This window comes from Scyliorhinus torazame, chromosome 12, assembly GCF_047496885.1.
Source record: "Scyliorhinus torazame isolate Kashiwa2021f chromosome 12, sScyTor2.1, whole genome shotgun sequence".
Classification (NCBI taxonomy): Eukaryota; Metazoa; Chordata; class Chondrichthyes; order Carcharhiniformes; family Scyliorhinidae; genus Scyliorhinus; species Scyliorhinus torazame.
The window spans coordinates 3,048,464-3,061,309 of record NC_092718.1 but is presented as its reverse complement, the minus strand read 5'-3'; the positions used below and the strand labels follow the sequence as shown (position 1 = coordinate 3,061,309).

Genomic DNA, 12,846 nt, shown 5'->3' with positions numbered 1-12,846 from the left:
GGCGAAAGAGGCCGACGTTGTGGCCTTTGCGTCCCTAGTAGCCCGGCGCAGGATCCTACTCATGTGGAAGGAGGCGAAACCCCCCGGACTGGAGGCCTGGGTAAATGATATGGCGGGGTTCATTAAACTGGAGCAGATAAAGTTTGCCCTGAGAGGATCGGCTCAAGGGTTCACCAGGCGGTGGCAGCCATTTCTCGACTACCTAGGGGAACGTTAGAGGGAAGACAGATGACCAGCAGCAGCAACCCAGGGGAGGGGGGGGGAGGGGGGGTGGAGGCTTAGTTGAGTATAGGTCAATAGAGTACGAGGTTTTGTTACTTGTATATTATTATTATTATTATTATTGTTAAAAAGTTAAAACATTTCTGTTTTGTTATTGTTATCGTTTCGCTTGTTTTGTAAGCGGGAAAAATGTTGCTCAGGGAAAAAAAATTTCAATAAAATATATTTTTTTTTAAAAAGAGGTGACCAAACAGGTGGAGGAGGGTAAAGCAGTTGATGTGGTGTATATGGATTTCAGTAAAGTGTTTGATAAGGTTCCCCACGGTAGGCTATTGCAGAAAATACGGAGGCATGGGATTCAGGGTGATTTAGCAGTTTGGATCAGAAATTGGCTAGCTGGAAGAAGACAAAGGGTGGTGGTTGATGGGAAATGTTCCGACTGGAGTCCAGTTACTAGTGGTGTACCACAAGGATCTGTTTTGGGGCCACTGCTGTTTGTCATTTTTATAAATGACCTGGAGGAGGGCGTAGAAGGATGGGTGAGTAAATTTGCAGATGACACTAAAGTCGATGGAGTTGTGGACAGTGCGGAAGGATGTTACAAGTTACAGAGGGACATAGATAAGCTGCAGCACTGGGCTGAGAGGTGGCAAATGGAGTTTAATGCAGAAATGTGTGAGGTGATTCATTTTGGAAGGAATAATAGGAAGACTGAGTACTGGGCTAATGGTAAGATTCTTGGCAGTGTGGATGAGCAGAGAGATCTCGGTGTCCATGTACATAGATCCCTGAAAGTTGCCACCCAGGTTGAGAGGGTTGTTAAGAAGGCGTACGGTCTGTTAGCTTTTATTGGTAGAGGGATTGAGTTTCAGAGCCATGAGGTCATGTTGCAGCTGTACAAAACTCTGGTGTGGCCGCATTTGGAGTATTGCGTGCAACTCTGGTTGCCGCATTATAGGAAGGATGTGGAAGCATTGGAAAGGGTGCAGAGGAGATTTACCAGAATGTTGCCTGGTACGGAGGGAAGATCTTATGAGGAAAGGCTGAGGGACTTGGGGCTGTTTTCGTTAGAGAGAAGAAGGTTAAGAGGTGACTTAATTGAGGCATACAAGATGATCAGAGGATTGGATAGGGTGGACAGTGCGAGCCTTTTTCCTCGGATGGTGATGTGTAGCACGAGGGGACATAGCTGTAAATTGAGGGGAGATAGATATAGGACAGATGTCGGAGGTAGGTTCTTTACTCAGAGAGTAGTAAGGGCGTGGAATGCCCTGCCTGCAACAGTAGTGGACTCGCCAACACTAAGGGTATTCAAATGGTCATTGGATAGACATATGGACGATAAGGGAATAGTGTAGATGGGCTTTAGAGTGGTTTCACAGGTCGGCGCAACATCGAGGGCCGAAGGGCCTGTACTGCGCTGTAATGTTCTATGTTCTATAAGTTTATTAAATAAACTAACAGGCTGCAGCTTTCAGTTGACTGAAATTAAATTTTATTCTGATTTTTAAAACATGTTACTAAATGTAACTGTGAACCAAACTGACAAAATAAAAGTTTAATTGATGAAGTAAAGATTACAGCACTTTAACAATCAGAATTACAAAGAGTTCATTAAAAATGATTCTGAAATGTAGAGAAACCTGAACCTCATTATTATGAATGCGACAGTTCCAATAAAATCCACCCAGAGACAACAGAATGAAGCCATGAATTACTTAACAATAAAGCAGAAAGCCGGCTGGCTCTAAGAGATTTTTCCAACTTTTCTAGATGATATTTTGCAGTATTTTTCCTGGGAGAGCTAGGGACTGACTGCCTCTCTGCTCTCTGATGCCAAGGTAGCTTTGGTCTCAATGTTTTCTGGTCAGGGCTCAATGCCAGAAGTGAGCTCGAGGTTGCAGTTTCTTGAACAGCAGGTTTCCTGCTTGTCTTGCATTGCGAGGTAGCTGGGAGTATTGAGGGAGGGACTAATTTAGCTCTGGGTTTCAAATTGTAAAATCGTACAAATAGGAGATGCATTGGTGGTCATTTTCCAAAATTCTTTGGACTCTGGAATGGTTCCAACAGATTGGAGGGTAGAGAATGTAACCCCGCTATTCAAAAAGGGAGGCAGAGAGAAAACAGGGAACTATAGACCAGTGAGCCTAACGTCGGGAGTGGGAAGTTGCTGGAGTCCATTATCAAGGATTTCATAGCACAGCATTTGGAAAGCAGCGGTGTAATCAGACAGTCAGCATGAATTTACGCAAGGGAAATCATGCTTGACAAATCTATTGGAATTCTTTGAAGATGTAACTAGTCGAGTTGACCAGGGAGAACCGGTGGGTGTGGTTTGTTTAGACTTTCAGAAGGCCTTCGACAAGGTCTCACATAGCAGATTGATATGTAAAGTTAAAGTGCATTGGATTGTGGGTAGTGTCTTGAGATGGATAAAAACTGGTTCGCAGACAGGAGGCAAAATGTTGGAATAAATGGGTTGTTTTCTGATTGGCAGGCAGTGACCAGTGGGGTACCGCAGGGATCTGTGCCAGGACTCCAACTGCTCACATTATATATTCATGATTTGGACGAGGGAACAAAATGTATTGTCTCCAAATTTGCAGATGATACAAAGTTGGGTGGAGGGTGAACTGTGAGGAGGGTGAGCTGTGAGGAGGATGCAGAGATGCTTCAGCGGGATTTGGACAGGCTGAGTGAGTGGGTACACGCATGGCAGATGCAGTATAATGTGGATAAATGTGAGGTTATCTACCTCCGTAGCAAAAATAGGAAAGCAGATTATTATTTGATTGGGTGTAAATTGAGAGAGGCGGATACTCAGCGAGAGCTTGGTGTCCTCGTGCATCAGTCGCTGAAAGTAAGCGCGCAGGTACAGCCGGCAGGAAAGAAGGCAAATGGTATGTTGGCCTTCATAGCGAGAGGATTTGAGTCTAGGAATAGGGATGTTTTCATAATAAAATTAATATAGGGCATTGATGAGGCCACACCTGGAGTATTGTGGGCAGTTTTGGTGTCTCTATCTGAGGAAGGATGTTCTTGCTGTGGAGGGAGAGCAGCGAAGGTTTACCAGGCTGATTCCTGGGATGGCGGGACTGTCATATGAGGAGAGACTAAGTCGGTCAGGATTATATTCATTGGAGTTTAGAAGAGTGAGGGGGGATCTCATAGAAACTTACAAAATTCTAACAGGATTAAACAGGACAGATTCAGAAAGAATGTTCCTGATGGTGGGGGAGCCCAGAACTAGGGGTCGTAGTTTGAGGATAAGGGCTAAACCTTTTAGGACTGAGGTGAGGAGAAATTTCTTCACCCAGAGAGCGGTGAATCTGTGGAATTCGCTACCACAGAAAGTAGTTGAGGCCAAAACGTTGTGTAAGTTAAAGAAGCAAATTAGATTTAGCTCTTGGGGCTAAAGGAATCGAGGGATCTGGGGGGAAGGCGGGATCAGGGTATTGAACTTGATGATCAGCCATGATCATAATGAATGGAGGAGCAGACTCGAGGGGCCGAATGGCCTCCTCCTGTTTCTATTTTCGATGTATGTTTCTGTGTAAACCCTCAACATGAAATGTATCTTCAAAATGATCCACTGAATCCTCAGAGTTCGAGGGAGACCCCCGGCATCCAGCCTCACTTTGTGAAAGTGAAAGATCCGTCATAGCTTCAACTGGGAAACGTTGTTTATTTGGCCCAAGTTCAGAGATGCTGTTACCAGGAACCAGAATCTCAGCTTCAACACAATTACAGTTGGACAGGATTTTCTCTGCCACGCTGTTGAAGGGGCTGTTCTGCTTTTTTGAGCGATTGAGTAGAATTTTGGCTGCATTTTGCTGGATTATTTCCCAATCTCGCAGGATGTCCTCTTGCAGTGTGAACTGGGAGGTGACAGTGAAGCGAATGATGAACTCCTCACTGATGGTGGCCGGCACCAGGTACATGGTGCCGGATTGGTTGAGTTCTGCCAGGAGCTCTTCCGTCAAACTGTTTGTCCCCTGTTTATTTTAATGATGTGATTTTAGTTGAATAATCATTAATGAATTACATTTGACATTACACATTCAGGTTGCATTTTTGACATGATCTTTATGACTCAGCTCCCTTCACATCAATCCAGCTCACTTTAAACCATAAATTAATCTCCTTCCACATTGTCTGTTCCAAATCCATAATCATCAAGAGAAAGAACATCAAACCTCACTTTACCAATATAACATTTTATTCAATTCCTCACACATTATCTGTTACGGTGGCCTCGAAGGACATGGGGGAATCATCAATAGATCTCCCACAGGCTTCGTGGAGTTTGAACTTCCCCATTGAGCAGATGGGAGTTCGCCCAATGGGAAACAAGCAGCGGGAGTTTAAAACCTCCTGCTTCAACCCAGGCTGGTGTTCTGTTGGCCCTTGGACTTGTGGCCTGTAAACCGCAGTAAATAAAAAGGAATGATAAAGTAAAGTCGCCATAGTCCCAGATGACCAGAGGCTGCTTTCCCCTTTAAGGGGGAGAGCTGACTGGTGGCGATTTAACCTGAGGGTCACCACACCTCAGGCGAGGGGCAAGGTTGAGAGGCTGGGGTCTTCAAAAGGGTTTGCTGTCGGAAGTCTGACCTAGACAAGGTTATTACATTGGTGATGAGGAGTAACAAGTTTTTTTCTCCGAGCAACCTTCATTGTCGCGAAGAAGTGGCTTCTCCGGTAAATAAAAAGCCTCTCTTCGGCGAACTGGAACCCTGTGATGTAGGGGCAGAAGACTGGCCCAATACACAGAGCACCTTCTTCCAGGCGAATAATATTGAGGGAGATGAGAAACAGAAAGTAATATTACTGACAGCGTGCAGGGCTCCAACATTCAGTGTGATAACAGTCTGACCTATCCAGATGCCCCTAACTCGAAGACTTTTCGCAAGTTTGTAGAAACCACTGTAACCCAAAGCTCTGTTATACTCCAGACATACCGCTTTAACGCGGCTTTAACAATGCTTTAACACGGCTTTGACATGGCAGGGAGAATCTTAAGGGAACACGGAACTAGGTTCTTGGTCAGATTATGAAAATTGGCAGAACATTTGTGATTTCGGACCATCCCTGGTTGAAATGTTATGAGACAGACTGGTATGCGGAATAAACAACTTGTCAAACCCCAAAAAATTATTGGCAGAACCCAGCCTGGATTTTTAAAAAACTATCGATATCACTCTAACACTGGAAAATGCAGGAAAAGCGGCTCAGGAGCTATAAATGGGTGTCAGACAACAATGTCCACCGGTTAGGGGGAGGGGACCTGGTGTAAGAGTGACCATTCCTCAACTGAGGGTGTTTGTGCAAGTTCGATGTTAGATTGTCCATTACAGTCTCAGCGCTGAGCTCGCATCACCCGGTGGTTAAGGAAATCCAGTGACTGCCCAAGAATGTTAGGAACGTGTTCAGGAAGTTTGCAGATGTCAGACGATGGGCTGTTGCGATCACTGCCAAAGGGCACATCCAAGACACAGTTTCGGAATAGGACAAATGTGTGCTGTCCGGGGAGGAAGGCAAGCCCAGTACTGGCCAGCAGCCTGCAGGTTTACCCACTCCCAGAAACTAAACCACATCAATACAACCAAGGTGACCCTTGGGCAGCACGGTAGCACAGTGGTTAGCACTGTGGTTTCACAGCGCCAGGGTCCCAGGTTCGATTCCCCGCTGGGTCGGTGTGCGGAGTCTGCACGTTCTCCCCGTGTCCATAAGACCATAAGACATAGGAGCGGAAGTAAGGCCATTCGGCCCATCGAGTCCACTCCACCATTCAATCATGGCTGATTTCAACTCCATTTACCCGCTCTCTCTCCATAGCCCTTAATTACTCGAGAAATCAAGAATTTATCAACTTCTGTCTTAAAGACACTCAACGTCCCGGCCTCCACCGCCCTCTGTGGCAATGAATTCCACAGACCCACCACTCTCTGGCTGAAGAAATTTCTCCTCATCTCTGTTCTAAAATGACTCCCTTTTATTCTAAGGCTGTGCCCCCAGGTCCTAGTCTCCCCTGCTAATGGAAACAACTTCCCTACAACCACCCTATCTAAGCCATTCATTATCTTGTAAGTTTCTATTAGATCTCCCCTCAACCTTCTAAACTCCAATGAATATAATCCCAGGATCCTCAGACGTTCATCGTATGTTAGGCCTACCATTCCTGGGATCATCCGTGTGAATCTCCGCTGGACCCGCTCCAGTGCCAGTATGTCCTTCCTGAGGTGTGGGGCCCAAAATTGCTCACAGTATTCTAAATGGGGCCTAACTAATGCTTTATAAAGCTTCAGAAGTACATCCCTGCTTTTATATTCCAAGCCTCTTGAGATGAATGACAACATTGCATTTGCTTTCTTAATTACGGACTCAACCTGCAAGTTTACCTTTCGAGAATCCTGGACGAGGACTCCCAATTCCCTTTGCACTTCAGCATTATGAATTTTGTCACCGTTTAGAAAATAGTCCATGCCTCTATTCTTTTTTCCAAAGTGCAAGACCTTGCACTTGCCCACGTTGAATTTCATCAGCCATTTCTTGGACCACTCTCCTAAACCGTCTAAATCTTTCTGCAGTCTCCCCACCTCCTCAATACTACCTGCCCCTCCACCTATCTTTGTATCATCGGCAACTTAGCCAGAATGCCCTCAGTCCCGTCATCTAGATCGTTAATATATAAAGAGAACAGCTGTGGGCCCAACACTGAACCCTGCGGGACACCACTCGTCACCGGTTGCCATTCCGAAAAAGAACCTTTTATCCCAACTCTCTGCCTTCTGCCTGACAGCCAATCGTCAATCCATGTTAGTACCTTGCCTCGAATACCATGGGCCCTTATTTTACTCAGCAGTCTCCCGTGAGGCACCTTATCAAAGGCCTTTTGGAAGTCAAGATAGATAACATCCATTGGCTCTCCTTGGTCTAACCTATTTGTTATCTCTTCAAAGAACTCTAACAGGTTTGTCAGGCACGACCTCCCCTTACTAAATCCATGCTGACTTGTCCTAATCCGACCCTGCACTTCCAAGAATTTAGAAATCTCATCCTTAACAATGGATTCTAGAATCTTGCCAACAACCGAGGTTAGGCTAATTGGCCTATAATTTTCCATCTTTTTCCTTGTTCCCTTCTTGAACAGTGGGGTTACAACAGCGATTTTCCAATCCTCTGGGACTTTCCCTGACTCCAGTGACTTTTGAAAGATCATAACTAACGCCTCCACTATTTCTTCAGCTATCTCCTTTAGAACTCTAGGATGTAGCCAATCTGGGCCCGGGGATTTATCAATTTTCAGACCTCTTAGTTTCTCTCGCACTTTCTCCTTTGTGATGGCTACCATATTCAACTCTGCCCCCTGACTCTCCGGAATTGTTGGGATATTACTCATGTCTTCTCCTGTGAAGACTGACGCAAAGTACTTATTCAGTTCCTCGGCTATTTCCATGTCTCCCATCACAAAATTACCAGCGTCATTTTGGAGCGGCCCAATGTCAACTTTTGCCTCCCGTTTGTTTTTAATGTATTTTAATGAAACTTTTACTATCATTCCTAATGTTACTGGCTAGCCTACCTACAAATGTGATCCTCTCTTTCCTTATCTCTCTCTTTGTTATCCTCTGTTTGTTTTTGTAGTCTTCCCAATCTTCTGACTTCCCACTACTCTTTGCCACATTATAGGCTTTCTCTTTTGCTTTGATGCATTCCCTAACTTCCTTTGTCAGCCATGGCTGCCTAATCCCACCTCTGATAACCTTTCTTTTCTTAGGGATGAACCTCTGTACTGTGTCCTCAATTACTCCCAGAAATTCCTGCAATTGATGTTCTACTGTCTTTCCCACTAGGCTCTGCTCCCAGTCGATTTTCGTCAGTTCCTCCCTCATGCCCCTGTAGTTACCTTTATTTAACTGTAACACCTTTACATCTGATTCTACCTTCTTTCTTTCAAATTGGAGATTGAATTCGACCATATTATGATCACTGCCTCCTAAGTGCTCCCTTACTTTAAGATCTTTAATCAAGTCTGGCTCATTACATAACACTAAGTCCAGAATGGCCTGTTCCCTCGTGGGCTCCATCACAAGCTGTTCCAAAAAGCCCTCCTGTAAACAGTCAATGAATTCCCTTTCCTTGGGTCCACTGGCAGTATTACTTTCCCAGTCCACCTGCATATTAAAGTCCCCCATGATCACTGTGACCTTGCCTTTCTGACATGCACTTTCTATTTCGTGGTGCATTTTGTGCCTCTGGTCCTGACCACTGTTAGGAGGCCTGTACATAACTCCCATTATGGTTTTTTTGCCTTTGTGGTTCCTCAACTCTACCCACACAGACTCCACATCATCTGACCCTATGTCATTTAGTGCTATTGATTTAATTTAATTCCTAATTAACAAGGCAACCCCGCCCCCTCTGCCCACCTCTCTGTCTTTTCGATAGGTTGTGAATCCCTGGATGTTTAAATGCCAGTCCTGAACCCCCTGCAACCATGTCTCTGTGATGCCTACCACATCATACCTGCCAGTCACAATCTGGGCCACAAGCTCATCTACCTTGTTCCGTACACTGCGCGCATTTAAATATAGCACCTTTAATTCTCTATTGACCGTCCCTTTTTGTTTTCTTAGTGTGGTGGACCTTGGTTTACTGAGCCTTTCCATACACTGTCATATTTTATGGGATGGGGACAATCGTAACCACTCTTGAGTTTTGTCTGTTCGTGTTTTTTTATATTCCTAAGCAGCTACGCTCCCCGCTGATTACTTCACCTCTTGGTTCCCTGACTTTCCCTTCCCCCCCAATCTCTAGTTTAAAGTCCTATTGACCACCCTATTTACTCTTTTCGCCAGAACACTGGTCCCAGCTCGGTTCAGGTGGAGACCATCCCAACGGTATAGGTCCCCCCTGTCCCAAAACTGATGCCAGTGTCTGCGTGGGTTTCCTCCCTGAGATACCCTCAATTACAACTCGAGAGAGGAGATTGGTAATACAAAGGCTTTAATTAGCAGAGAACCAGACAGCTGCCGAGAAGTGTGCTCCCTGCACGCTGCCCACTGAACATAACCTTATATACGGCTCCCTGGGGGCGGAGCCGGAGGCGGAGTCCCCCAGGGTTCCAAGCCCTGTCTTAAAGGGATCATTACATTAAGGGTACAGTTATCATTCATCACACTCCCACAGTCCAAAGACATGCAGATTAGGTGGATTGGCCATGATAAATTGCCCTTAGTGACCAAAAAGGTTAGGAGGGGTTATTGGGTTACAGGTGCAGACTCGATGGGTCGAATGGCCTCCTTCTGCACTGTATGTTCTATATTAATCCAAATAATGGTGGAACTGCTGGAAACTGGTGCTCAACCCTTGAGCTTAGAGCATATAAAGACCAGACCAGTCACCGACATGGGGAATCATTCTGAATAGAGGGCATCACAATGGTTTTGGTGACTTACAGGCAGCGATCAGCCCGACTCCCACTCATCCTTATGTGGGGCAAGGGCCAGGCCTAATGGGGGAGAATAGCACCAGGGAATCCGGGTGAGAATCCCTCCCGAAGCCTAAATCTGACGTTGGTTTAAGAATCTCCACCCCCTCGAAACCGGCGTCGTTGCATTGTACGCTGCTGAAACGATGTTGGTGCGTCTTTGGAAGGCACTCCCCCCATGCTCCGCCCCGATGGGCTGAGTTCCCGACCGCGCGGTTAACGTGTCCATTGCCACCACACTCTGCCGGGCGCTGTGCTGCTGGCCAGAGGGGCCTCCGCGTGGGCTGGGGGTGTAGTGGGGGGTGACCAGGGCGTGTTCTGGGGGTGTCCTGGGGGGGCAGTATTTGCCAGGTCGGGTCCACGTACGGCCGGCGCCATGTTGTACGCCGCGACCGGGAGTTTCGCAGACTGGGCCGCACGGTTCGCGGACTGGGCCGCACGGTTCGCAGACTGGGCCGCACGGTTCGCAGAGTGGGCCGCACGGTTCGCGGAGAGGGCCGCACGGTTCGCGGAGCGGGCCGCACGGTTCGCAGACTGGGCCGCACGGTTCGCGGAGTGGGCCGCACGGTTCGCGGAGTGGGCCGCACGGTTCGCAGACTGGGCCGCACGGTTCGCGGAGTGGGCCGCACGGTTCGCAGACTGGGCCGCACGGTTCGCAGAGTGGGCCGCACGGTTCGCGGAGAGGGCCGCACGGTTCGCGCAGCGGGCCGCACGGTTCGCAGACTGGGCCGCACGGTTCGCGGAGTGGGCCGCACGGTTCGCGGAGTGGGCCGCACGGTTCGCAGACTGGGCCGCACGGTTCGCGGACTGGGCCGCACGGTTCGCGGAGTGGGCCGCACGGTTCGCAGACTGGGCCGCACGGTTCGCGGAGTGGGCCGCACGGTTCGCGGAGTGGGCCGCACGGTTCGCAGAGTGGGCCGCACGGTTCGCGGAGTGGGCCGCACGGTTCGCGGAGTGGGCCGCACGGTTCGCAGAGTGGGCCGCACGGTTCGCAGACTGGGCCGCACGGTTCGCGGACTGGGCCGCACGGTTCGCGGAGTGGGCCGCACGGTTCGCAGACTGGGCCGCACGGTTCGCGGAGTGGGCCGCACGGTTCGCGGAGTGGGCCGCACGGTTCGCTGAGTGGGCCGCACGGTTCGCAGACTGGGCCGCACGGTTCGCGGAGTGGGCCGCACGGTTCGCAGACTGGGCCGCACGGTTCGCGGAGTGGGCCGCACGGTTCTCAGAGTGGGCCGCACGGTTCGCGGAGTGGGCCGCACGGTTCGCGGAGTGGGCCGCACGGTTCGCTGACTGGGCCGCACGGTTCGCAGACTGGGCCGCACGGTTCGCAGACTGGGCCGCACGGTTCGCGGAGTGGGCCGCACGGTTCGCGGAGTGGGCCGCACGGTTCGCGGACTGGGCCGCACGGTTCGCAGACTGGGCCGCACGGTTCGCAGACTGGGCCGCACGGTTCGCTGAGTGGGCCGCACGGTTCGCGGAGTGGGCCGCACGGTTCGCGGAGTGGGCCGCACGGTTCGCTGACTGTGCCGCACGGTTCGCAGACTGGGCCGCACGGTTCGCAGACTGGGCCGCACGGTTCGCAGACTGGGCCGCACGGTTCGCGGAGTGGGCCGCACGGTTCGCTGACTGGGCCGCACGGTTCGCTGAGTGGGCCGCACGGTTCGCAGAGTGGGCCGCACGGTTCGCAGACTGGGCCGCACGGTTCGCAGAGTGGGCCGCACGGTTCGCAGACTGGGCCGCACGGTTCGCAGAGTAGGCCGCACGGTTCGCAGACTGGGCCGCACGGTTCGCAGACTGGGCCGCACGGTTCGCGGACTGGGCCGCACGGTTCGCGGAGTGGGCCGCACGGTTCGCGGAGTGGGCCGCACGGTTCGCAGACTGGGCCGCACGGTTCGCGGAGTGGGCCGCACGGTTCGCAGACTGGGCCGCACGGTTCGCAGACTGGGCCGCACGGTTCGCGGAGTGGGCCGCACGGTTCGCAGACTGGGCCGCACGGTTCGCGGAGTGGGCCGCACGGTTCGCAGACTGGGCCGCACGGTTCGCAGAGTGGGCCGCACGGCTCGCTGACTGGGCCGCACGGTTCGCAGACTGGGCCGCACGGTTCGCAGACTGGGCCGCACGGTTCGCGGAGTGGGCCGCACGGTTCGCGGAGTGGGCCGCACGGTTCGCTGACTGGGCCGCACGGTTCGCAGACTGGGCCGCACGGTTCGCAGACTGGGCCGCACGGTTCGCGGAGTGGGCCGCACGGTTCGCAGACTGGGCCGCACGGTTCGCAGACTGGGCCGCACGGTTCGCAGACTGGGCCGCACGGTTCGCGGAGTGGGCCGCACGGTTCGCGGAGTGGGCCGCACGGTTCGCGGAGTGGGCCGCACGGTTCGCTGACTGTGCCGCACGGTTCGCAGACTGGGCCGCACGGTTCGCAGACTGGGCCGCACGTTTCGCAGAGTGGGCCGCACGGTTCGCAGAGTGGGCCGTACGGTTCGCAGACTGGGCCGCACGGTTCTGAGAGTGGGCCACACGGTTCGCAGACTGGGCCGCACGGTTCGCAGAGTGGGCCGCACGGTTCTCAGAGTGGGCCGCACGGTTCGCAGACTGGGCCGCACGGTTCTCAGAGTGGGCAGCACGGTTCGCAGAGTGGGCCGCACGGTTCTCAGAGTGGGCAGCACGGTTCGCAGAGTGGGCCGCACGGTTCTCAGAGTGGGCCGCACGGTTCGCAGACTGGGCCGCACGGTTCGCAGACTGGGCCGCACGGTTCGCAGAGTGGGCCGCACGGTTCGCAGAGTGGGCCGCACGGTTCGCTGAGCGGGCCGCACGGTTCGCAGACTGGGCCGCACGGTTCGCGGAGTAGGCCGCACGGTTCTCAGAGTGGGCCGCACGGTTCGCAGACTGGGCCGCACGGTTCGCTGAGTGGGCCGCACGGTTCGCAGAGTGGGCCGCACGGTTCGCAGAGTGGGCCGCACGGTTCGCAGACTGGGCCGCACGGTTCGCAGAGTGGGCCGCACGGTTCGCAGACTGGGCCGCACGGTTCGCAGAGTGGGCCGCACGGTTCGCAGACTGGGCCGCACGGTTCGCAGAGTGGGCCGCACGGTTCGCAGAGTGGGCCGCACGGTTCGCAGACTGGGCCGCACGGTTCG

At 51.7% G+C, this 12,846-nt stretch overlaps 1 protein-coding gene across 1 annotated transcript in view; it reads right to left on the bottom strand.

Annotated features, from left to right (window-relative positions):
* Positions 1-1,700: 1,700 nt before the first annotated feature.
* hdc (histidine decarboxylase) overlaps positions 1,701-12,846 on the bottom strand; it is a 206,733-nt gene continuing 195,587 nt past the window's right edge. Inside the window, exon 12 of the mRNA XM_072470285.1 lies at positions 1,701-4,217. Within this exon, the coding sequence (XP_072326386.1) occupies positions 3,753-4,217 (465 nt within the window). The 3' untranslated portion in view covers positions 1,701-3,752. The remainder of the gene's footprint in view (positions 4,218-12,846) is intronic.